The 23,957-nt window shown below is 51.0% G+C and overlaps 1 protein-coding gene across 5 annotated transcripts in view; it reads left to right on the top strand.

The window, feature by feature from the left end:
* The window catches only part of MAP2K3 (mitogen-activated protein kinase kinase 3), a 51,869-nt gene that overhangs the window by 24,258 nt on the left and 3,654 nt on the right, over positions 1-23,957 (top strand). For 3 of the 5 annotated variants that reach the window (XM_005289052.5, XM_005289053.5, XM_065560157.1), the window contains exons 2-11: positions 5,809-5,841; positions 6,734-6,803; positions 8,594-8,642; positions 15,291-15,404; positions 16,125-16,244; positions 16,829-16,945; positions 17,260-17,311; positions 18,390-18,517; positions 19,463-19,540; positions 23,024-23,163. In XM_005289052.5, the coding sequence (XP_005289109.2) occupies positions 5,809-5,841; positions 6,734-6,803; positions 8,594-8,642; positions 15,291-15,404; positions 16,125-16,244; positions 16,829-16,945; positions 17,260-17,311; positions 18,390-18,517; positions 19,463-19,540; positions 23,024-23,163 (901 nt within the window). Of the gene's footprint in view, positions 1-4,140; positions 5,112-5,808; positions 5,842-6,733; positions 6,804-8,593; positions 8,643-15,290; positions 15,405-16,124; positions 16,245-16,828; positions 16,946-17,259; positions 17,312-18,389; positions 18,518-19,462; positions 19,541-23,023; positions 23,164-23,957 lie in introns of those variants that run through there. The other 2 variants (XM_008164728.4, XM_065560158.1) reach the window with 2 other exon arrangements.

Genomic DNA, 23,957 nt, shown 5'->3' with positions numbered 1-23,957 from the left:
AGAATACCTTACTATTGTTCCCAGTGTAAATGTACCCTAAGGCAATTGAGTACTTGCTGTTGGACTGGGAATGGGTGACAGGGGATGGATCACTTGATGATTACCTGTTCTGTTCATTCCCTCTGGGACACCTGGCATTGGCCACTGACGGAAGACAGGATACTGGGCTAGATGGACCTTTGTTGTGACCCAGTATGGCCATGTGTTGTTTCTGTGGCTCTGAGGAGTTGACTGAGTTAGATGAAGTATCAGAGGGGTAGCCATGTTAGTCTGGATCTATAAAAAGCGACAAAGGGTCCTGTGGCACCTTATAGACTAACAGACATATTGGAGCATAAGCTTTCGTGGGTGAATACCTGACGAAGTGGGTATTCACCCACGAAAGCTTATGCTCCAATACGTCTGTTAGTCTTTAAGGTGCCGCAGGACTCTTTGTTGCTTTTTGAGTTAGCTGAGGCTCACAAGTCTTTTGAGCTCTGCATCCCTGAAATCATGTCATTCCGATTACCATCTCTTTGTCTCATTTGAATTCTGACATGATCCTTGCTGCATACGTGCCTGACCCTTGGCTGACGTAAATCGATGGAGCTATGCTGAAGACTGTGGGGCTACCCGGGTTTACACCAGCTGAGGATCTGCCCCCGTATTTCTTAAGCTTCTCGTGCTAGAGGCCAATGCATTGGGGAGCTGGGATGAGTCCAGGGTTCACAGGCAGCAGGAAGCATTTGTTTCTATCGCTAGCGGAAACCTTGTTGGAATTCAAGTGTGTGGGAGAGATGGTAATCAAGATGACACACGTGGTTAAGAGCTCGTATGTAGCCACTTGCTGGGCCTGGAAATGGGTGCTTTACCAGGAGCTGGTCAGGATGGAAGGTCTTGAGTTGCAGGATTTTGTAATTCTCCTCCCACTCTCTTTCTTTCCCCCACCCCTTCCTTTGCTCTGAAATGGGGTGTCTGTCTGCTTGTCAGGAGGCAATCACAGTGCACCTCCCTACCTACCAGGAGCAGTGCCTGGCACTGACCTACTCAATTCTTGTGCTTATGAAGAATGACACAGCTCTGCTGTGGCAAGTACCCCTGGGGTCACGAGAGCCTGCCTTAGTGGTAGAGTTGGTCTGCGCTTGGAGATGTGCTGGCTGATCTTGGCGCAGTGTTGGGCTTATTAAGTATGCGTCTGCCTCTGGAGCAAGAGACTGCTGCCAGAGTACAGAGAGCCCTTTAGAGGATTACTGTTTTCCTCTTCCTGGGGAGAGCCCTAATGATCCAGCTAGAATGCAGAGATCAGCTGCAGGTCACCGGCTCCCACGCGAGCGGTGTGTGCGTTGTAGCAGCTGCGCACGTGGTCATCAATGTGACACTGGGTGAGCGCTGAGGGTACTTTGGATCGATGTTAAAGGCACTGCCAGAGCAAGGGAGTTGGGTGCGGAGCCTGCTAGTTTCTCCTCCGTGCCTTGGTTTAGTCATGGTTTATAGATCTGAGTCAGGAAGTGTCTTCAGGGTGTGCCTAGATGAGGGGGCGAGTCACACCGTTGTAGAGAGATTGTACTGCAGCAGCTACCTTGGTAGCTTACTGGAGTAGGTCACTCCTGTGCATGCCGCCTTTGACACGGAGGTAGCGCAGCTATTCTGCTGGGCTGCACCAGAGAGCTACGTTTGGGGGAAGGGGCGGGGGCATGTGTAAAAGAAACAACAAAGTCCCCATGTTCACCAGCAGACAGAGGTCCTGTGCTTGTCTTCTAGCAGAGTGAGGGGCAAGGATGCTTCCATTTTCACCAGGAGCTCTGAAACCATTCCTGAGAGCTGCCTTTTCAGTCTATACCCCCCCGCCATGGACCATATAGCGGGGTGCATCAGTCTTCAGTGTGTGTTGTCCTTGCAAAACCACGGTGCTGTAATCTCTGCTTTACAGATGGGAAACTGAGGCACAGAGGCTATGTCTGCACTGCAATTACACACCCGCATTGCCTCTGGCTCATGGAGCTGTTTAATTGAAGAATAGAGATGCTGTCTCGGGCTGCAGCCTGAACTCTGGGACCCTCCCACCTCGCAGAGTCCTAGAGCCCGGGCTCCAGCCTTGGCCCGAATCTCTACTCGGCAATTAAATAACCCCTGAGCCTCTTAGCCCAAGTCGGCTGGCACGGGCCAGCTGCGGGTGTCTGTCTGTCATGTAGACGTACCCAGGGAGACTAAGTGTCTTACCTAAGGTCACATGGGAAGGCTGTGGCAGAGCAGGGTATCCGTCTCAGGTCTGAGTCACAGGCGAACGCCCTAAGCTCTGCACCATCCTCCCTCTCTGCCATTGCAAGGGGACTGTTCTCTGCGGACATGCAATCTATTAAGTAAGGTAGTGCAGAGATGTTTGACTTGGCCCCAGCTACCTCTGGACTGACCCTTATGTTCAGGGCCAAGATGGGAGTCTACAGCGAGTCAGAACGGTACCTGGAGCCTGCCTAGGCACCGGCTGAATGCGTCACTTATCACGGTGCTGCAAGCCTCAATGAAGCCTGTAGCATAGAAGCGGCATTGTATATGCTGCTGGTAGTTACTATGGTAACTTCAGAGCAATAGTGGGTAAATGGGCAGCAGAAGGATTAAGCAAAATAGCTTCCTTTAAACCAGATCCTGCTCATTTCAGTTTCCAGCAGAGACAGAGGCTTTGTAACAGCCCCCTTCAGCTCTGGCTCCCAATGGAGGCCTTAAACCAGCCTCCCTTTCTGTGCCCACAAACGAGGACAGATGCAGTTTTATGGGCATAATGATTTGCAGGTGCACACAAAGGCATGTGGGCATCTCATTGGGAGGGGCATGCAGGCAGATGTTGACTCGTTCTCATTTGCAGGCACAAAAAAAGGGAAGCTGGTGTTTTATAAAGCCATGGGACTCGTGCTGGATACAAGTGCCCCAGGACCCTCTTAGAATGACCCGTCCCCCACCCACAGAACCGCTTCTCTGAGTGGGTAGTTGGAGCTGGACCGTGTACACTGCATGGCCGGGTGGCAATTTGAGACCTGGAGCCTCACTCCATCTGAATTCGCCCTAAGAGGCTTGCACGGCCTTTATCAATGCACCGGACTGGGCGAATGCACACAGCAGGAAGTGCGGGAGCAAAGGGCTCTACTTTTGGACAAGGTTACATCCCGTTGTTGGGGCTGGGGGGTTGGGCAGGAGGCAGAGTTCTCTTAAAAGGCCCTGACTGAGCAAAGCACTGAAATCCCTTTGTTTTGATGGAACTTAAGTATGTGCTTCTGGGTGGGATTTTCCAGACTTGTGGACGTTGGGCCCACTGAAAGGGAATTCGCCCCTGCAAGTGAATGGGACGTGTGCTCCCAAGTCACTTAAGCCCATTTGGAAAAATTCCACCCTAAGTGCTAAGTAGGGGGGGAGTCAAGCATGTGCTTAAACTTAAGCACGTGCTAAAGAGTTTTGCTGATTCAGGGCCAAAATGAAGTGCAGGAGAAGCCAGTGAGTCTTGGTGCATGCTCTGCGCTGCTGCTGCAGGCGAATTGGGCAGAGCAGAGAGGTGATCTGAGCTGGCGTCAGAGGGCTCTACTTTGTGGCTCTGAGGTGAGCTCGCGGCACCTGGAAACGCCTGGCTTCTGGGGGTGGGGAATTTCAGAGCTGGTGAATGGAGTTGTGCTTTGTTTCGTGTTTGCTCCTATGGTACTCAAGCAAGTATTCAGAGAAGTATCACCCGAGTGTAAATCTCCCAGGGTTATTTATAGCTTCCCTCACCCAGCTGGGCTCGGTGAGGAAAAACTGCAGCAGTCGGTTTCAGGTTTGCTAGCATGCAGCGTTGACAGCTCGTTAAACGGAAGGCAGACCCTCCAGCAGAGCTTGCTCCATTAGGAGCTGGCCACTTGCTATTGAGACTAGTCAGAGAGCTTGCACCTCGGCCCCCCAAGAGTGTCGTTGGCTAAGGTGGCGGGAATTTCATTGTGACACAAGTTACGATCCTTTTCCTTATCACAAGTGTTGCAACTGCACAGTGGAAATGAATATGGGAGCTGCCAGGCTGGTTTTGTTGGTGCATGATGGGGAAGGCGAGGCTAGTAAGAAGGGGCTACTGATCGAGCCCACCTCCCTCAATGGGATAGGACGGGAGTGCTGCTGGTGCAGTGTGCTTTGGTACTGGGCCTGGGGAGAGGGAAGGGGGTTGCCTTGCTCAGCAGCGTCCCAGTTGGTCTAGGAGCAGAACTGACAGGCTCCAAGGAGGGTCTCCACCAGGTCTCTTCAGGGCTTGGACAGGGGTAGAGAACACCCCAGAGGGATTAACCTTTCCATTGCAAGGGGTGGTACCAATGGTCATTAACCGAGCATGCCCTATGGGGCAACTCATGGTGTAGCTGGTGCCAGCAAATCTTCCTGGGGTGAACTTTGGCAGCCAGAGGCCAGGGCGTGGTCGGCCGTTGGGTGACCAAAGATGGATGGCTTGCCCAGTGCTCTAGCTCAGCGCTGTTGTGTACGTTCGCCAGATCGCAGGGATTGACTGCGACATAAGGAGGCTGCTGCTCCATTGAACTCTGGAGCAGAGGAGATGAAAGGCAGTGGGTGGTGGAGGAAGGGCCTCTGATATCCAGTGGCTGCTCTGATCTGGTGGTCTGCATAACGTTTCCCTCCTGGCATTTGTTCTGAGCCATCCTACAGCGTGGTATGAAAGCAGGTGGCATTATTAAGCTCTTTGACTGGGGTGCCAGGGGCTGGAATCCACACGGCCTCCTAGCAGAAACCTTCAGATCTGCGTTTTCCACCCTGCCCCCCTTCCATGTCCTGAGCCATTAACCAGGCTGCAGTTTGCGGGAGGAGGGGAAGATGAGAAGTGTATTTCAGGAGCTCTTATTGTCAGGGGCATCTGGTGACATGCACAGCAACAGTTTGTGTTGGGAACATTATGTACGGCTCGTCTGTCTGATCAGGACACAGAGGGCCGTGGCAATTGCTGCCTCTCTGGGTCGGTTGATGCTACTGCAGGAATTCTCCTCTCCTGTACGCACAGCAGCCTTGCTGCCAGTCAGCACTGATGTCCTGCTGTCTCCACTCTGAGATCTCTGCTCCCCCTCTGTTGTGTTCAGAGACTTGGACACACTTTGACTATGCCCCCGTGAGGCAGGTGGGTAGGTACCATTCCCACTTCGCAGGGAGGTTGTAACTTGCTTACGGGCATTTAGCTGCTAGTAGAACCGGGGAGTTCCTGCGATCAGGTCACTAGAACACTCCTCTCTTCAGGTGTCTTCTAGGTCAATGCGCTAAAAGAGCTGCAATCTTTCCTTTGGTACTTTCACAATGCTCAGGTAGGTTAGTGTCTGTAAAACGGGGGTTAAAACCTCTTAACAGCTGCCTACTAGCTCTTCCCGGATGAAATCAGCGATACTCTTGTGCTGAGTGAAGCTTGTGGGATCTGGTGGCTTGGGTTTCTGTCATGTAACATTAATGGTGCGGCGACCTCATGTGGCCAAAAGATCTCCTATCAACCCAGCACAGTTAACGCATAAAATAAGAGGGGAGCTCGGCTTATTGAAGGTGCTCTTTTTGCAGAGTCTCCGCTGTAGACTGCAGCTTCTATGCCTAATGAATTCTGCCGAATTTGACAGAACACCTTAATTGCAGGATATCCTCTCCAATTCTGCTGCAGCTCCATTTTGTGAGCTTCTCCTACCTTTGCGGAAAATACAAACAGGGCTTCTTTCCTTTTCAGATGTGTGTTGAGCGCTGGAGTGAATTTTGTGTTACCCAGTAGCATGGAGGCTTGATTTGTACCAAGCCTGGTCTTACTCCATTACAACTGATCTAATCTTTCTCTTTTTTTTTTAGATCCCAGAGGATCTTTAGAGCCACCCAAGCCAGGTAGGTGCCCAGCAAAATGATTTATTTAAGCTGATCTGCGTAATTAAAAGTGCATCAGAGATCGTAAGAGCGGTGTGATCGCACACAGCTTGGCCAAGGTGCTTTGCCAGGCCCCTTTTTGTCCTGCTGTCCTTGGACAATGGTGTTCTAGCCTGGGCTGCTGTGATGTGGACAAATGTCCATTAGTGGCTGTGACGAGACCCACAGCCTGTTTTCACTTGTGACTGACACAAAATGTAAAGCCAATGGCTTGATCCTCCTCTGCCCTGTTATCACCTACAGCTGGTAGCACTACACCCACTTCCTACAGGTGTTGATGACAAGGTGCAAGGCAGAGGAGAATCAGGCCTCTGGTCTCCCCAGAAACAAAAGGCTGGTGCATCTGGTTCCTTGCACCACTTGTCTGTTTTTAGAGCCCTTCGAAGCCCAGTTGTGCTGGAGTTGCCCTGTTCCTTAATGGGACAGTCATGAAGAGAGCATTCCCCGCCAACTTGCTCTTCAGTGTCTCTTGCTGGCTACGTTCTGCTGTGACATAGACTGTTCTCGAGAGGTAGGAGGAGGAAACCACCAAAGCAGTTGGAGAGAGGAGGAACAAAAGACTAGACTAAGGAGAAGCCCAAGGTAGATCAGTTTCCCTTATGGGCCGAACGATCTGGCACAGGAAGGTTAAGACTGGGCTGTGATATCTGGCTTCAAACCATTTCTGAACCCCCGAGTTACTTCCTGTTCTGCTTGGATCCAGCTATAATGGAAAGCAGCCAGCCATTCCCGGGGTTCAAATGGCCGTAACTTTGCAGTAGCCAGTCTATATTTGCAGGGTAGGAAGATGCTTTGGGGAGAGGGGAATTAGCAAACATGTCTGTAGCTGTCAGGTGTCTTTTCTCTCTTTCAGTGAAAGGCAAGAAAAAACGGGATCTGAAAATAACATGTCCCCCTATCAAGCAACCTGTCGTGAACCCAACGTAAGTCGCTGCTGCTGAGTGCTGTCTTTCCATGCTCCTGCAAGTCTGCCTTGAGATTTCAGGCTAAAGATTTAAAGATTTGCCAACGCAAGAGGAATATTCCATTTCAATTTTAGAAATCCAGCTTTCTTTTAGTTCTATTTTTTTGGTGTACATTTAATTTTTAAACCTTTTTTTCTCGGTATTGTGGTAGCGCCTAGATGCCCAGCTCGCAGTGGCATTGACCAATCCACGCTGCAAGCCATTGATCTCTCTGACGTGCTGCAGTGTTGTGTGTGTTAGGATTAGAAGCGCCATGTGACCTGTGAGCCGACTGCGGGCGTCAGAGCTGGGAACTGTTATTTAACAGGCCGCTGGAATCTTGCTGCATCGGTGTTAATTTCAGTCATTAACTCACTAATGCCTTGGTACAAGGAGGGCCCAGAATATCTTGTTTGTTTGTGTTGCCGCAATCCGGTGCCTCTGTGTTGCGCCCACTTGTATCGCAGCTCACTGGAATGTGTCTCTCTCCTGTTTACTGTGGAAGCCATTCCTGGTTGCACATGGGATGGAGAACCATTCGTAGCAGTGATCAGAGTTTGGCAGCATGCAGACAGGTACAAGGCCCTGCCCGCCCCTTTGTCCTGACCTGCAGCACCGCACCAGGTTTATTCCTAAACCGCTCCTAGCAGAGGCCACCAGTTGGCGAACCATCAGGCTCCTTCAGTTATGCTCCTCTCAACATTTGAATGCAAGTCTCCAAAGGGGAAAGCCTAATGTGTGAACGTACTGTTATCTACCTGTCCTTGTCCTCACTCCCAGAGGGCTCCTCGTAAAAGGGATGCTATACAATAGCTTAGGCCCCAAACCTAGGTTTTTCTGAGCTTTACAAAGTGTAACAGAAATATTTCCGTGACCTTGGAGAGCAGTGCAGAGCTTTTGCTTTGGAATGAAACCATTCCTTGAAGGCAGACGTTGCAATGTTGTGCTAGCACACGAGAACCCGGAGGCTAAACTTAACTAGCTGTTCTTATTCTCCAAGCTAAGGAGGAGTGGCAGCGAGGGGGGAAGTAATCATGCTTGAGTGATGGAAAATAAACCTAGATTTTAAAATATATTTTAACAATAATTGAAGGTGGTAGATAGTTGCAGCACAGTGCCACTAAAATGTTAGGTCTACTTGTGACAGGTTTCAGAGGGGTAGCTGTGTTAGTCTGTATCAGCAAAAACAATGAGGAGTCCTTGTGGCACCTTAGAGACTAACACATTTATTTGGGCCTAAGCTTTCGTGGGCTAGAGCCCACTTCATCGGATGCATGAAGTGTCAGAGGTGAGTGAAACAGGCCCTTAAGTAAACAAAATGCCTCATCTAGGAAATAGCTTCTGTCTTCTATAGCTGGGTTTTTCATGCTACTTGGTAGTTATGTTGTGTTGACGGTGGATGTCATGATGTGACTGGCTGGGCTAGTCCACCATGAAATCACTGAATGTCATAAATCAGTATCTCTGGCTGCTCTCCTGATGTGAGAGAATCTCCACTGGCCCATTGGTTGGATGTATTTGACTCCTTCGGGTTGACTATGGCCCGGACTCAGCAAACACTGGAGCACGTGCATCGCTTGAATCGTGCGAGTAGGCAGCGGAGGCTCCGTGCGTGAGGAAGGCTACGTATGTACTCCAGTGCTGGCAGGATAGAGGCCTGTATTTGTAAATGGGACCCTAAGGACGGAGATGTGGGCAATGCAAGCGCTTCATGAGTTTGAGACCTGCAGTCGCTGATCTCCTTGCTAACTTCTCTTTTTTCCGTGCAGGCCCCCGAGGAACTTGGACTCCAGAACCTTCATTACGATTGGAGATAAAGTATGTTTCAATGGTTTTTCCTTCTTCTGGTCCTTGCTCGTACCTCGCCACCCCCATAATTAAGCACGTGTGTCAGATCCGTCTGTCTGTCCCATCTCACCAATTGTCAAACCTCTACGAAAGCAGTCTTACATTTCAAAGAGCGTTGAGCTCAACCTGGTGGCAACGTGCACTCCTGCTGCCTCCCTTAGAGTTTCTACAATGGGTTGATATTTCAGTCTGCAAAACCTTCCCCACATTCAGTGATGAGTTTCTGCATCAGGGTCTAAAAGGTGAATGGCCAAATGGTAGAGCTGATGGAGGTGGGGTGGGGAATTGGGAATTAGCAGTTAATCGATTAAGGCCAGAAGGGACCATTCCGATCCTCCAGCCTGACCCCCTGCATGGCACAGGCCAGAGAACTCCACCCAAGTCATGGTAGGTGCCGGAGAGAGTGAGTAATAGGATGATGCGGCTCAGAGGCCTGCTGGAGTGGAGTCCTTGGCTCCCTGAGCGGGCCCTGCAGTACAGAAAGGAACAAGACCAGCAGTGATTCTAGCAGGAGGTGGTTAAGGGATCAGTGCACCAGGAGTGCAAAACCTGTGCTCTTCAGACACGTTGGTTGGAATCCAGACCGAGCTGACAAAACCCATTGTTCTTCAGAGGCAGATAGCATGCTGCATTCCTTGTGGGGCTCGTCAAGGCGGCACCTTTAAGAAGAGAGGCTCTCTTCTTCTGTGCATGGACATGAGGGGATCCCCTGGCCCCTTATTGTAAGAGACGGAGGCTTGCCCAAAATACCTCCCCCATCTCACGGTCCTGTGCATCCACTGTCAGCCTAGTGACACCTTCTGCCTCAGAGGTGGGGGCCGTCACCTGGGCTGTGTAGCGAATAGGTCTCTGGCACCTTCTACGTCGGGGTTTCGAAATGCACCCTGTGCTGTAGGGCAGCATTGTCTCTGTTTTCTACATGGAGAAGCTGAGGGACAGAGAAGATGAGACTTGTTCAAGGTCACACAGAAAATCTGTGGCAGAACTGGGTCTTCTGAGCCCCAGTCTGTCTCCTTTAGGCCACCGGCCCAGCAATGCTCATGAGAATAGAACAGAGCTCTGCGGGTTCCCTGCTTCTGTCCCAGACGGCGGACAGCGAAATGAGCCACGCGGGTTTGAGGGACTTAATTTTCATGTCCTTTTTTTTTTTTTTTTTTTTAAATGGGCTATGGATAGCATTATGGGCTGGAGAAAGTTGCATGCTGGGAACTTGACCCTTAGCTTCCAGAGATCCCTGGGCGAGTCATGTCTATCACACAACACGTTGCAAAAATTTCCCAGAAGACATTGCGCTTTGTATTGATGCAAGCGGTGTACCAGCTGGGGTGGCTGAATGCCGACGTCACTTGCGTCGCCCAAAGTTTGTCGTGTAGGTCTGGCCTTCCTTGGTTAGATCACTTTGGGATCCTGCAGGATAGAGAGTCTTGTGGTGGGTGTGCAAAGCTATTGTGCTTCTGGAACAAATCCACGTGCTGCAGAGAACAGGCACAATCCCCCATGTGCAGGGTTGGGATTACAACCCTGATCTCTTGGCCCCTACACCAGGCATGGGCTGCTGCTTGAGCAAGCGGAAATCTCCCTCCCTTGGCAGTAGTAGCAGGGCCCTTATCCTCTCTCTGGCTACAGGGCAACGTGGCATGTCATGTGGCTTGCTTCAATGCCTGCCTTATCGCGGGGCCAATGGACTGCACCGAAGCCATGTGGGAGGGAATGAGTTTACCCAGCTGTGTGAAGCACTGTGCAGCTGAAGGGCAGAAGGTGACCTCGCCCAGAGGTGAAGGACCCTTCCTCCAGTGTGCAGAGCTGCAGTCAGTCAGAGTGAGCTCCATGCACTCTCACTAACGAAGCCCTGCTTGTGTTGCTAATTCCCAGGGCTGTTCATTGCAGGTCTCTAAAGAGAAGCCATGCCTGGGTCTTGGACGGTGCCAGAACCCTTCCGTGACTCCACACCTTTCCTCCCCTGTCTCCCTTGGATTTACCCTGCGATGCCTAGTGATCTAACGAAAAACACCAGCTGGAAATAGCTGTTGCCTCTGCTCATTCGGTCTCTTGTTACGGGCCCTCCTGGGGCCGTGTCAGGCTGTTGGCAGTGGGGCTAAAAATAGTGCCTTAGAGGAGAGCTATAACTAGCTGTTTACCTTCCATCCTGGGCAGGTGGCAAGTCAGATAAGATCGGGATCTCCAGCCCTCCGTGCAGGGGGAAGGGGAAGCCTGCGCTCATTCCCGCAAGATGGCCCAATTGCCTTTGTTTGAGTGGCCATTGGGTAATGTGCATATTAATAGTTTGGGGGGGAGAAAGAGATGCTTTGTAGCAGCCTGGCAGTGCGGTGCTCTACGGGGGCTGGAGCTCAGGGAAAGGACTCTCTGCTCGCTGGTCCAAGCAGTCCCAGCGCGGAGCTGCACGCTGCCTCCCGACCTTGAGGGATACTAGATGCCACTGAGCGTGCAGTGTACGTGCCGCTTGTTTTAATTAAACAAGTGACAGAACTGGCTGGCCAGAAACGTCCCCTCCCTCTCCGGCAGGTGCATGCGGCCTCTTTCCCCTCGGGCTGCTGTGCTGTGGTATGAACGTCGCTACAGCCCCTTGACTTCCCCTTTGTGTGCCGGGGTCTTGCTCTGGCTCCCTGTGACTCAGGGACTTGTGTGCTGCCTGCACATCAGAGTGGAGCAGCATGGGGCAGGGAGACGGCCTGGGCAGAGAGGGGGCATTGAGGCACCTGCGATTGTGCCTTGAAACCCAGCCATAGTCCACTGTATCTTTGCAACCCATAAAAATGTGCACAGCGCAGATGCCCTCTTGGGAGCTGGGAGCCTGCTGCTGCACGCTTCGTCCGCTGCCATCGACGGGAGGCAGCCCCCTTGGGTAGTGATTTGCATGGGGTCTCGCGGTCAGCCTAACTCTGCTTGCTGACCTGCCCCCTGCCCTAGCCAGCTCCTTCCAGGATGTGTTGTATTGCAGGGGAAGCGGCTGGCGTCTTCCTGTGCTGGGCAGTGCATGCCTGACGGCTGAGCTCAGGCGTGGAACTCCCCTGCTTCCTGGACCATACGGGGGCCAGAGATATCTGGCGTTAGTGGACGGTGTTGAGCGTTAAAAGGCCACGTGTGGCAGAGTTCTCCCCTGACCATTACACGGTCCGGTGGCTAATACAGAGAGGGATCTTTAGGGCACACAGCACTGTTCCCCCCTCCACTCTGGGTGTAACCTGCAGGCGTTGTTTCTGGAGCAGTGTCCTCTCTTGTGCAACAAATGTCTTACCTTACCCGCCCTTCCTCACAGCTTAGCTTTGACTCTTGTGTAAATAGTTGATTTCCTGAAGACCAAAGCAAAACCAGGGGCCATTCCAATCTTGCCTTGCAAAGGGAGGGCTGCAGCTGGCTGGGCGGAGTGCTCGCAGCTTCCTCGCACAATTCTCGGGGCGAGGAACGGATTGGTCTTTGTTGTGCTGAATGGATGTACGAATAAATCTTGGGGGAGTAGCCCATGATTATGTAGGGGGGGGGGAAGGATAATCTAGCGGATGGAGCTGTGGGTTGGGCTCAAGAGATGGGATCAGCATGGGCACATGCTCCCCGTGTGACCTTGGGCAAGTCACTTAATCTACCCTGGGTCTCTCCGTTCCCTGTCTGTTTAATGGGGCTTGCACATCCCTATCTCACAGAGCTGTCGCAAGGATAAAATCCATTCACGGTTGTCAGGTGCACAGATACCAGGGGACGATGGCCATATAATATCTAGATGGAAAGTAGGGAGAGCCCTGGAGTGGGTGAAGACGGCCCGCAGCCATGCAAGCGTCCTACTTCACCATCTGTGTTCCCCTGTTTAAATTCTGCTTTGCCTTGTAGCAAGAGCTGTAATGTAACAAACTTGATGATGCAAAGAGCAAAGGGGGCGTCAGCCCTTTCTGCTCCTCACTATGTATAAAGATGGCTGGAAAGGGGTGTGTTAAAAAATCTCAACCCTTAGAAATATCAGGAACGTCAATTCTAGTCTTCATCTCTTCGAAGGAAGCACTGTTGAGTGACTCTCAGATGTGCGGGAAGCTATCCCAGCCCAGGATAGAAGGGATGAGTGGAGTTGACTCTAACTTTGTTGCATTTAACACCTAAAAGAAAAACAGTCTCAATTAAAATCCCTTCCTTGATTAACCAGCTTTCATTTCATTGGCATGAGGGACATTACAGGAATTGCTAGACTGGATCAGACCATCTGGTCCAGGAACTTGGATCCCACAATAGCTAGTAGCCATAGTTTCAGAGGAAGGTACAGGAGGCAGTGGTGGGATAACCTGCCCCCAGGGAAGTCTGTCCCTAACCCCAATTAGTTAGAGATTGGTTTATGCCCTGAAATCTGTTTTGGATCCTTCTAAACCTCATAGGGTTTTTTAATCCGTATTGTTATATCTGTGTACTCTTGTTATCCATCTCCAATCTTCTTTCGATTCCTGACAATCTTGCTAGTTCTCCAGCTGTCCAGTCTCTCCTAGGGTAGACAAGATCGCAGTTTCCAAGGTATCAACAAGATGACTATTAATGTTTTTTTGGGGAGTTGAGGGAAGATTCACCTTTCAGGCCGTCCTTCCTAAGAAGTGTAAATAAGGCAGAAGTCTCTTTTCCCTAGTTCCAGTTGCCTTGAATATATGGGGTTTTACACCGATAACAATGCATTGTTCCTTTAAAACAAGGGACTTCTGTATGTCTTAGGGCTGGAGAGTCAACATTTTCTCTCTCCCATCGGTTCACCCAACTAGAAAAGCTTGGATCCATGATCAGCACTGAATGACATTCCTTCCGTGTCCCTAGGTACTAGTCAGTTTAAAGTGGCAGAAAGAGGAAGATCTCTTGGATAGCTGCGATGCGCATGCCCATTGATAAGGTTCCCTAAAGGTCTATTGATTGAGCTTCTGTAGCAGCACATTTGCTGCCTGGCTGGAGTCTGAAAAGTTTGCGAAGCAGAATGGAGCAGGGGATGGACAGGCTTATAGCGTTCCATAGTTCCCAGGATTGCTGGAGGTCACACTTGGGTCACAGCTGCACCCGAGGTTGACATATGGCTTCCCCGTATTTCGTGTGGAATGCAAGATGGTACAGGGTAGAGCGGGCCCAGCATTCAGCTCAGGTTTGCTGCTTATTCAGCCACTATAGAAATATCCTTGCACCAGCAATTCTGACACCAAGAAGAGTGTGTGTGTGTGTGTGTGTGTGTGTGTGTGTGTGTAATGGCAGTTTGCTGTGGGTTAAGGGATACAATATTGGGCTCTGACTGCCAAGTGTTCGTGGAGCATTGGGCTTCATACAGGTCCTGGGGAGGAAGGCAGCAAGGAATCTGCTTTCCCGTCTTAGCAGTTATCTCAGACATGGGGCTGGGAAAATATACAGTACCCAGGCTTCTGTAACAGCCAGCATATGACTTTGTTAGTCAGACACAGTATGTCTCCCCCTGCAACAGGGCCGCTGCAGAGTTCATCTGAGGTGGGTTAGTGGCGCCAGTGTGTGTTTAATTGATTTCACATGCTTGAGCAAAGCCACTTAGTGAGACCATGGTGTGGAAGCACTTGGCGGAGGTGCTCAGGCGGGGAAGGGGACGGTTCGCTGAGCCCGGCTCGCTGTCCTGTTTAAATCACTTCACAAAGGCAGTAACCTAGCAGCGTGCGGTGCAGTTGCAGTCTTTAGAGCATATTGCGTAGCAAGTTATGTGCCGCTCTCCCAGCCACGTCTGCTTGCGATGGCAGCTGAGTCTCTCACGTTAATATTGTCACATTGCAGACACTGGTCCCTGTCTAGCGTGGAGTGCTGGCCCAGTCTGTGCTGTTAGGAAATGCTTTAGGTGAAGTGTGTCCCAGCCAGTGCAGGTAGAAGCCCAGCCTAGGCCACCACTTCGTTGATTGCAGCTAGCACCTAGTGTGACTATGGATTCATTCTGGGAGATTGTCAAATGTGGATACGTTTCAATAACTTTGGACGGAGCCAACTTCACAGGGGTCTGGTGGGAGGAGGCGCTCTGATGGCCTGAAATCAGACTTGAGTTCAGCCCACTGGATGCTGTTAGCCCTAAGTAGGTCTTCTCTTTGCATGATAGCATCTCCTGTGCAGTGGCAACAGGTACGGAACAGGTCTAAACTGGATGGTGCTGGGTTTCCAGCATGGTTGAGTATGTCCAGTGGACGCTCCACAGTGTTTCTCCTCTTATTCGCTAGTCAAGTTGTGGTGGGACAAATGAAAAGTGGGCTAATTAACCTCCCTTGCCCTTGCAATGTGAAGTTGTTCGTCTGACCTGCTTACAGACACAGCGGTCAGTGGGGACGAAACCTGGGACCCAAATTTTAGGTCTATCACTTGAGCCAAAGAAGTAACTTCGCTAGCTGTGCGTATTCTGCAGGCTGCTATAGTCCTGTGGGCCACCTCTAGCAGGAGTCATGACTGAACTACACCAGTGTGTTACGGTCTCATCAAAGTGAATGTCTGGGGTGGACACTTCAGGTCAAGGCATGGTTCTGTGGTTGGTGTCCATTTTCGTGTGTGGCAGTCAGGGGAGGGATTGTAGCTCCTCCGCTCTTAGTCATGTTTCATCCGTTTCCTGTCGGTGCTGTTGTAGACTGTAATGTGTCCTCTCTCCTACAGAACTTTGAAGTGGAGGCCGATGATTTGGTGACCATTTCGGAGCTGGGCCGTGGGGCCTATGGAGTGGTGGAGAAAGTACGGCATGCGCAGAGTGGCACCATCATGGCTGTCAAGGTGAGACCAGCACACTGGGGTCTCCTGCAGCGGAGCGTGAGGATCTAGAGAGCAGGGAGCAGCTCCTCTAGAAACCCAGTCTAGCTCCCGTTGGAGCCGATGGAGAGAACCCGAGTGACTCCACTGGCTGTTGGATTGAGCCCCCATCTCCTTGGGTACCTGGATGTGAAGGAGACCCTGCCTAGCTCCGTGTGTGACTCCAGCATTCCATTGGTGGGGCTGGATTTGGGGAGGCACTTACTAGGCGAGTGGGAAAGCATGAGCAGAACCCACCTTCCTGCAGGGAATGGAGCGCTACTCCGGCAGGGCATGAAGCTTCGAAGCATTTCAAAGCTCAGTGCATGACATCCCAGCCACTTTATTCGTGCCCTCGGTCACTTGGACCTGCTGTGTAGGCCACTTGGATGTCTAAGTGCCCGTTCAAGGGCTGGCATGCTTCAGTGCCTGCCACAGAGTCAACCAATGGTAGTGGAGACTCCTATCCCTCAGTGGTACCCATGCACACCACCTGGAAATCTGGGACCTACGCATCTAAATGATGTAAGGTGTGGGTGCAATTCTGTGCATCGTCAGCACTGCAGATGCAAGATGAGAGGCCTAGTGAAGGTTAGGTTAACAATGGGGCCCTTAGACCTCCCATTAAGTGCTTGGAGCTTTAAGGTGTCACGTGTGGGCCCAAGAGCATAACCGTTAGCTAATGACTTTTTTTTTCTTTCTCAGAGAATCCGAGCGACGGTGAACACTCAGGAGCAGAAGAGGTTACTGATGGACTTGGACATCTCCATGAGGACAGTAGACTGCTTCTATACAGTCACCTTCTATGGAGCCCTCTTCCGAGAGGTAACGGGGCAGTATTAGGTCTGGCGCACCCTGGCAGCTCAGGTCTTAACCTGCTTATGGTATGGGGTGAAATGGTTTCTTGAAGAACCCCATATCCAGCCTCCCCTTGCCATTTTGCATGGGCTGTTTCCGTGGATGGTTGGACTCCAGCATGGCACAGATCCGTCAATTCTCCAGAAGGAGTAGATCCTAGGCCACCATATTACAACCACAAAGTGCCAAGGAGACTGGGTGGAGGGGTAGTCTCTCTCTCCTCCTCTGTCCCACCTCCATACTAAGGCTCTGATTCAAAGCCCATTGCATCCATGGGGATCTTTCCATCAACGTCGCTGTACTTTGGACCAGGCCCTAAAACAGTACTTGCAACGGTATCTAAGTGCAGTTTTGGCCCATGTGTCTTCATCCCGCCACGCCCCAGGCAGACATGATGCTCTGATACAGAAGGAGCTGCTGCGGGCAAACCTGTAAGCTGTTGCTGTAAGCATCAAAAGGGCAGGGACTGGCACCTTCATTTGATCTCAGGATGATTCTGTGCAAGGAAATTCCTCCTCCTCTTCCTCATGAACTGCTTCTCTCCTCATTAGGGCGACGTGTGGATCTGCATGGAGCTGATGGACACGTCTCTGGATAAATTCTACAAGAAGGTGCTGGAGAAGAAGAAGACGATCCCCGAGGATATTCTCGGGAAGATCGCTGTGTCTGTGAGTGGCTGACTTTCTCTCGGCGAATGCCGTGTGGTGTCCTTCAGTACCATCCCCCGGCGGACCCCACCTTTGACTCTGGAAGCTTGCAGTGCCCCAGGGCTTGGCATGCATGCTGCACAGGTCCTAAGCATTGTGACGTTCATATGTACGCATGGAGACCACGCGTTGCCGGCGCAGTTGCCCTGAAGCTAATGGCACAAGCCACCTGTTCGAACACATACTCATTTAGAAGCTGGTGGCGGTTTTGCTGGGAAAGGCTGACGCTGTGAGGTTCAGTGTGTCTAACAAGCTCTTTCTCTTCTGCTCTCTAGATTGTGCGAGCACTGGAGCATTTGCACAGTAAACTGTCAGTGATTCACAGAGGTAAGTGCTGGGTGACTAGAATGACAAGCCGGCACGATTCTCTCTCCTTGGAATCCATCTTCAAAGGGCACAAATCCTGTAGGATGTTGGGTGTGTCTGGCTCCTGGATTCATTTGGCAGAATCTTGAGACAAGCTTCAAACCTAAGGGCCTGACCCTGAGGGATGTTTGGCACCTATGACTCATTGAAGTTGTTCCTTATAACTAAGGCTGTGTGTCTGTCACGGATTCTGTGACCTCTGTGACTTCTGCAACGGCTGGTGCTGACTCAGGGGCTGCTTGAGCCCCCAGCACCAGCAGGGGTCCTGGGCCGTGTGCTGCCGCGTGCCCCCCCCAGACCACCCCCCCGGCCCACATTTTCGTTAGGGGTATATAATAAAAGTCATGGACAGGTCACGGGCTGTGAATTTTTGTTTACTGTCCATGACTTTTACTCAAAATACCAATGACTAAAACGTAGCCTTCTTCTATCCCACCACATGATTCTGGGCCTTTTCTCCTTTCCAGCTTGAATGTGGAACAATTTCATTTCCACATACTGCCCACTCTTATAACCTCAGCTCCTGAAGAATGAGCATAAATTGCAGACTGTTAGAAAAATCCCCTCAAATTCCTTGCAGCTGGCCAGGGGCTGAAGGATGAACTCATGGCTAAAACTCGGGGCCTGGAAGTCAGGAGACTTAGGTCCTCTTCCTTGCTCTGCTATAGCAGAGGCATAACCTTGGGCAAGTCACTTAATCCGTCTGTGCTTCAGGTTCTGCATCAGAGGAGATCTGTCTGCTGCCTAAGGAGGTAGAGGCTTAGCTCATTGTCCTGGGATATAAGGGCGTAGAAGTGCAAAGCATACTAAAAATAAGAGCATATAATATTAAAATCCAGGATCAATGGGGCTTTTGACATCTGGTCTTGTTTCCTTTGGCTTATCCTCTCTCCCTTGAGTCAGCCAGGATTCCCTGCAAAGTCTCTACCAGATAGAAACATTGACTTCCTGGTTTTAAGCCTCCTTAACTCTGTCGCTCACTTCTTTTGTGCTTTCTGAATTGAAGGCGTAATCCGCTCCCTCTCTGTAATCCTGTTAGATGTGAAGCCTTCCAACGTTCTCATTAACAAGGAGGGGCATGTGAAAATGTGTGACTTTGGAATCAGTGGCTACTTGGTGGACTCCGTTGCTAAGACCATGGACGCTGGCTGTAAACCCTACATGGCTGTAAGTGTGTGTGGATGCGTAATCTGGTCTGTCATCTTGAGCCTGCATTCTGCCTTGGATCAGCTGGGGGTGGGTCTGTCCCCTCCCGAGCTCCTAATTTTAAGTCGGAACAGAATGGGGTAGTTTGAAAACAAACTCCCGCCCACTCCCCTTGGCCTGCCCTGAAATGGAACTGCTCACAGAATGTTCTCTGGGGGCACCGATTCAGCAAAGCACTTGGTTTAATTTGAAGCATGTAATTGGCCCCGCTCAAGTCACTGCACATCTGTATAACTGAGTCAGCTGGGTTACTCGCGTAGTTAAGCATGGGCTTTGTTGGATTGGGCACCAAGCGTTGTCACTGTAACCCAGGCTGCTCCCCTGCCATCTTCTGTCCTCAAAATAGCACAGGGAATCATCTTACCAGCCTGGCTGTTGGCAGAAGATGCCTGTTGGTTAGCTGGCTGCCTCCTCATTGGCTAGACACTTAGTGTGCTGACATTTCTACTTACTGAGCTAATCAGGATTGTTTCACTGCTTGCCTTGTCCTCCCAGTGCCCCGCCGAGCGTTATCCACCTGTTGCTGTCTTGTTATCTGCGCAGACTGCACATTGCTTGGGGCAGGACCTGTCCTTTTCTCAGATGGTTGCACAGTGCCTGGCACCAGGAGGGCCACCATAACTGATAATAGCAGCAATTGCAGTAGAAGCCATTTCTGGGAGTTGGAATGTGGGGAAAGAAGAACAGAATTAATGTAGATAAGGCTGATCAAGACATTGCTTTGATCAGTCATGTTTAGAGGTAACCTTTTCTCTGGGGAGCCTATACGCTAACATCAGCCCATGGGGAGCCCACCCAGGCTGGGTTTCGTAGTCCAGGATATACGCTGGCAGGTGTCTGTCCATCTGTCTTCTACGTTGGGCAAATGAGATTGAGTTGAATGCATCTTCCATCTTGTCGTTACAGCCCGAGAGAATAAACCCGGAACTGAACCAGAAGGGCTACAACGTGAAGTCCGACGTGTGGAGTCTTGGAATCACAATGGTAATGGTGCTCGCGCTCTGTGGTCTGTGTGACCACGCTGGGGAGGGCCAGGTGGGCCTAACTCCGGCTTCTAGCTTGGTCATGCTTAAAGCGGTTTGGAAACTGCCACCCCAAGAGGATACATTCCAGCAGAGGCCAAATCCTAAGGCCAGTTCCTGTTCACATCTATGGGAGCATGACTGGATGAAGACACAGTAAGGGCCTCTGGGTTTGGCCCTCAACAGACTGCCGTTCTTGTGTTCCCCGGTACAGCTGTTTTGCTCCTCGGCTGTGGTTTTCACAAGTATATTGTGCAGTATCAGGTTAGCTCTGAGCCACTCCCCGCTCCAGAGGGGCTTAAATCCCTTGGCAGGCAAATGAAAATGTCAGGCTGGGCTGTGGGCTCCCAGGGGTGTTGGGTCCAGACTGATGAAGAGGGTGCTGGTGCTACTTGTGGGAAACCAGGAGTCCAGGCTTTTAACACCGCATTTACGGCCCTGCCAACCCTCCAGCTTCCCTCTCGTGCCAGTCGGGGGCATGGTCTCCATAGCTGGTTACAAGGAACGTGGTTCAGTCTGTACCTAAGCAACAACCTTTCTGCCAGTGCAGCTGTTTGTACCATGTGCCTGACCTGTGTAACAGTGCATTCTGGGAATATCTGGGCAAGTCATGCCATAGTGCCCGGAGAACATGCACACAGAGCAGCAGATGGGTCAATGCGATGTGGGATATTCCACTGCACAGAGAGCTGGGAGGAAGGAGGGCCAGCCAAACCAGTTACAGAAAGCACAGCTTTTGGGGTCTGGGTGCTGCAAGAAGTGAGTTGCACCAGTCTCAAGACCTCTAGCTGGGGAGGGTGGGGAAGACATAGCTCTCGTGATGCGTGGACACAAGGAATGTTTCAAGCCAGCCACGCCGCTAACTGGTTATAAATCTGATTCATAGTAGTGGTGGCTTAGGGTAGCTTATCTACCAAGTGTAAGAAACTGCTGTTTCAGTGAGCCTCTTAAGCCTTCTGGCACCAATGGACGAAGGAAATCCCGGTTCTTGGCTCAAAGAAGTTAAAGCCTGGGAAATGTTTTCGCCTCTTCCAAGAGATAGAGAGGCTGAGTGGGTAGAATTTTTTTTAGGATTTCCCCTAAGCTTTTAACCGTGACATTCATGAAGTTGGTTTGTGCATGCTGCAAAGAACTGCCTTTGCAAATGTTCTCTCCCCCAGCTGCCCCTCTCTCTCTCCGCCCGCCTCCCCCCCCCCCCGGGCAAAAGCCACCTCCAACACTTGTGCGTTTTTTCTGTTTGAATTTGCATCCAGTCTGGAGCTGAGCTGACTGGACACCCGCGCAGCAGCCTGGAAATGTGATCATGCTTCAGTTTTCCTCCCAAAATGCAGGAAGCCGTGCAATGAGCGATTGTGTGAATGAGGAAATCTATCAGCTTATTTAAAAGCCAGAGGGAGGGCTCCACTGAAATGCTGCCAGCAGGCAGCTGATTTTCGCCCCAACCTGTGTGACTCTTACTAATGTCTTCCTCTGGGGTGGCTTCCTGTTTTTGTAACCTAATGGGGCTTGATGACTTCAGACCAGCATGTTTTCGGGACGGTTGGCTAGTACCAAATAGGGTCTTTTCGTGGGCGGGTTGCACAGAGTTTTCCGGCAGCTAGAATCCGAATCCAGGCTGGTCACCAAACATGAGATCAAAGCCTTCTGGGGCTGCTGCATTGTGGGCCCAGTGTCCCTGCGGGGTGTCAGAGAGCTCATTGAGGGCTCCTGCCTGCCCTCCCATCCTGGCATGTGCCAGGCAGGCAGTGACTCTTCCAGCAGGTAACAGTGCCTGTCTGAGGGCAGGCATGAATCCTCTGTAACGCGGTGCCCTACCCCGCTGTCCCTCGCAGCACTACGTAGAATTTTTACAGGGCAACTCTCATTGTAGTAGTTAAGGGCATAAACGGCAGAGGCTAAACTTAGCACAGCTTGCATTGGGCCATGAAGCTGGCTAGCCTCTGGCTTCTACGCGTTCCAAACCCTTCCAGAGCTTGCTGGGCCACTGGCCCGCAGCGTTCTCCTTTAGGAGCCAACCGCATGAGCCCCCTCCCCAATCTTTGCTCCCGAGACAGGGTGTGTGGCGATGTACCTTAAAGATACAGCTGCAGCCGTGGCTCCGGAGAAGGGGCAGCGAAGCTGTCTAGAGATGCGGGAGAACGTGCAGTCGAGAGGAGAGGAGGAAGGCTGAGTGTTGTAGCTCTGAAAGAAGAGCTGGAGGGCAGTAAGCAAGTATGTGGGGAGTACTCGGAGCTGATCAATCCCTTCTTTCCTATTGTCCCTCCTTTGCGCGAGCTCCAAGTTACCATCAGACTTAAAAGAAAAGAAGCCTCTGGAATGTGCTCCCGCAGGAGGCTGGAGATTTTTGTTGGATTTGACGAGGCAGCCTGACTTTGACCAAGAACATTTGGAAATTATGCAGGCCAGGGTAGAGGTGGTTGAATCTCCTGATTCTGGGCATAAGCCGATCACCAAGTAAACATCCTTTCTCTACGTGGCCAGCATGACATGATGCCTCTGGGTGCCTGGTAGGATTTTGCATGCCTCTGAAACATGCAGCAAAGGCTGCTGATAGAGTAAAGATAGCAGGTTTGGTGGATTCATGGTCCAAGCTGGCATAGCCAATTCTCTGCTAACTAATTCTCTTCCATTGGCTTTCCTATTCCATGGGCGTGTCTTTTTGTGTAGTAATATTCCCTGTAGGGGTTAGTGTTAACTCAGGAGGGTGTTAGGAATCTTAAAAGATGCCCAGATGCCACATGATGGACATGTTGAAAACGGGCAGAGTAATACTGAAGGGACATTTAAAAAAAAAAATAAAAAAAAAAATCCTGTTTTTCAAAATTTCCTAGGAGAATATATAATACACTTCTACTCCGATAGAACGCTGTCCTCGGGAGCCAAAAAATCTTATCGCGTTATAGGTGAAACCGTGTCATATCGAACTTGCTTTGATCCTCCGGAGTGCGCAGCCCCGCCCCCCCGGAGCACTGCTTTACCGCGTTATATCCGAATTTGTGTTCTATCGGGCCGTGTTATATCAGGGTAAAGGTGTATATGGGTGAGAAGCCAAAAACTTGGGGGGGGGGGGAGAATTGGAGTTGTGGAAAAGCATTTTAGCTTCTGGTTTCTTTTTTTTTTTTTTAAATGAAAAACTGGAACGTTTTGTCAGGAAACTTTCACTTTCTGACCAAAGTTCATTTAAAAGCGTCACCGTTTTTTCACTGAAACAGTATTACCTACTGGTGTCCAGTTGGGGGCTATCGGCCTAAAGCTGGTATTGCTGTTGTGTCTAGGAACCTGAGTCATGGCCCAGGACCCCTTGTGTTAGGTGCTGTACAAACACAAAGACCGTCCCTACCCCAGAGAACTATCTAAGTACTATGATGCTGCAGAGCAGTCTGAGGACGGACATGCAGTATAGCCAATTCCTCATGGCTGCCTTTTTCCTCCCTTCCGCCCCTAGATCGAGATGGCCATTCTCCGCTTCCCCTACGAGTCCTGGGGTACCCCCTTCCAGCAACTCAAGCAAGTAGTAGAGGAGCCTTCGCCCCAGCTCCCTGCGGATCGCTTCTCAAAGGAGTTTGTGGACTTCACAGCACAGTGGTGAGTGTCTGAACTGAACCCCATCAGTCTCCCGTCAGAGCCTATGGAGGCTTCCCGATGCTGAGTGCTGGTCTCCTGTATCAAAGCACAAAACTTACCTTTACTCTGCCTCGGGACCCCCCTAAGTCTTCCCTGTCCCCTCATCCCGAATCACCGCTCTCCTGCAATCTGTGCCGCAAACGCCCCACAGATCGGTTTGGCTTCCTGCCCTGAATCAGCTGGGTCGGCTGAAAAGAAACCGATTGCTCCGCCGCTTTGTACGGTTCACCCTGTTGGAATTTCGGTGATGACTGGTTCAGCTGCAGAAACTCAACCCAGAGCATCCTGGTGCATCTGCTGCCCAACGCTGCCTTTGGCTGCCACTTAAAATTGGGTGAAGGTTGATTGGGATTTTCAGAGGATAAAGCACATCTCAGCTGGGCTGCGCTTCGCGCACCATTTTAAGCACAACTAGGATCTGCACCGTAGTAGCCTTCGGCTCTTAGCTGGGCCTATGATTCTGGACTAGGTATTGGCATGCGGTATCCGTCCTGTTGGGTGGTACCAGACCCTCTCATCTTGGGCATAGCTTGCACGTGCTCTGGCTGTACAAGGTGAAGGGTGAGGTTTTCATGTGATTGATTACCAGGCCAGGAATAAGAACCAGGAGTATTTGTGGCACCTTAGAGACTAACAAATTTGTGTTTGCTTTCCGACACTGCTTTCCTATTTGCCTGCCTAATTGATTTGCTAGGCTCTTTGGTTCAAAGCCAATGCTTGTGTAACCAATGGGAGTTAAGAACTGGTAGTTGCCT

The sequence above is a fragment of the Chrysemys picta genome, chromosome 10 (genome assembly GCF_011386835.1).
Source record: "Chrysemys picta bellii isolate R12L10 chromosome 10, ASM1138683v2, whole genome shotgun sequence".
Lineage (NCBI taxonomy): Eukaryota > Metazoa > Chordata > Testudines > Emydidae > Chrysemys > Chrysemys picta.
Note: the sequence above shows the minus strand (reverse complement) of the source record. Positions and strands in the feature narration are given on the sequence as shown.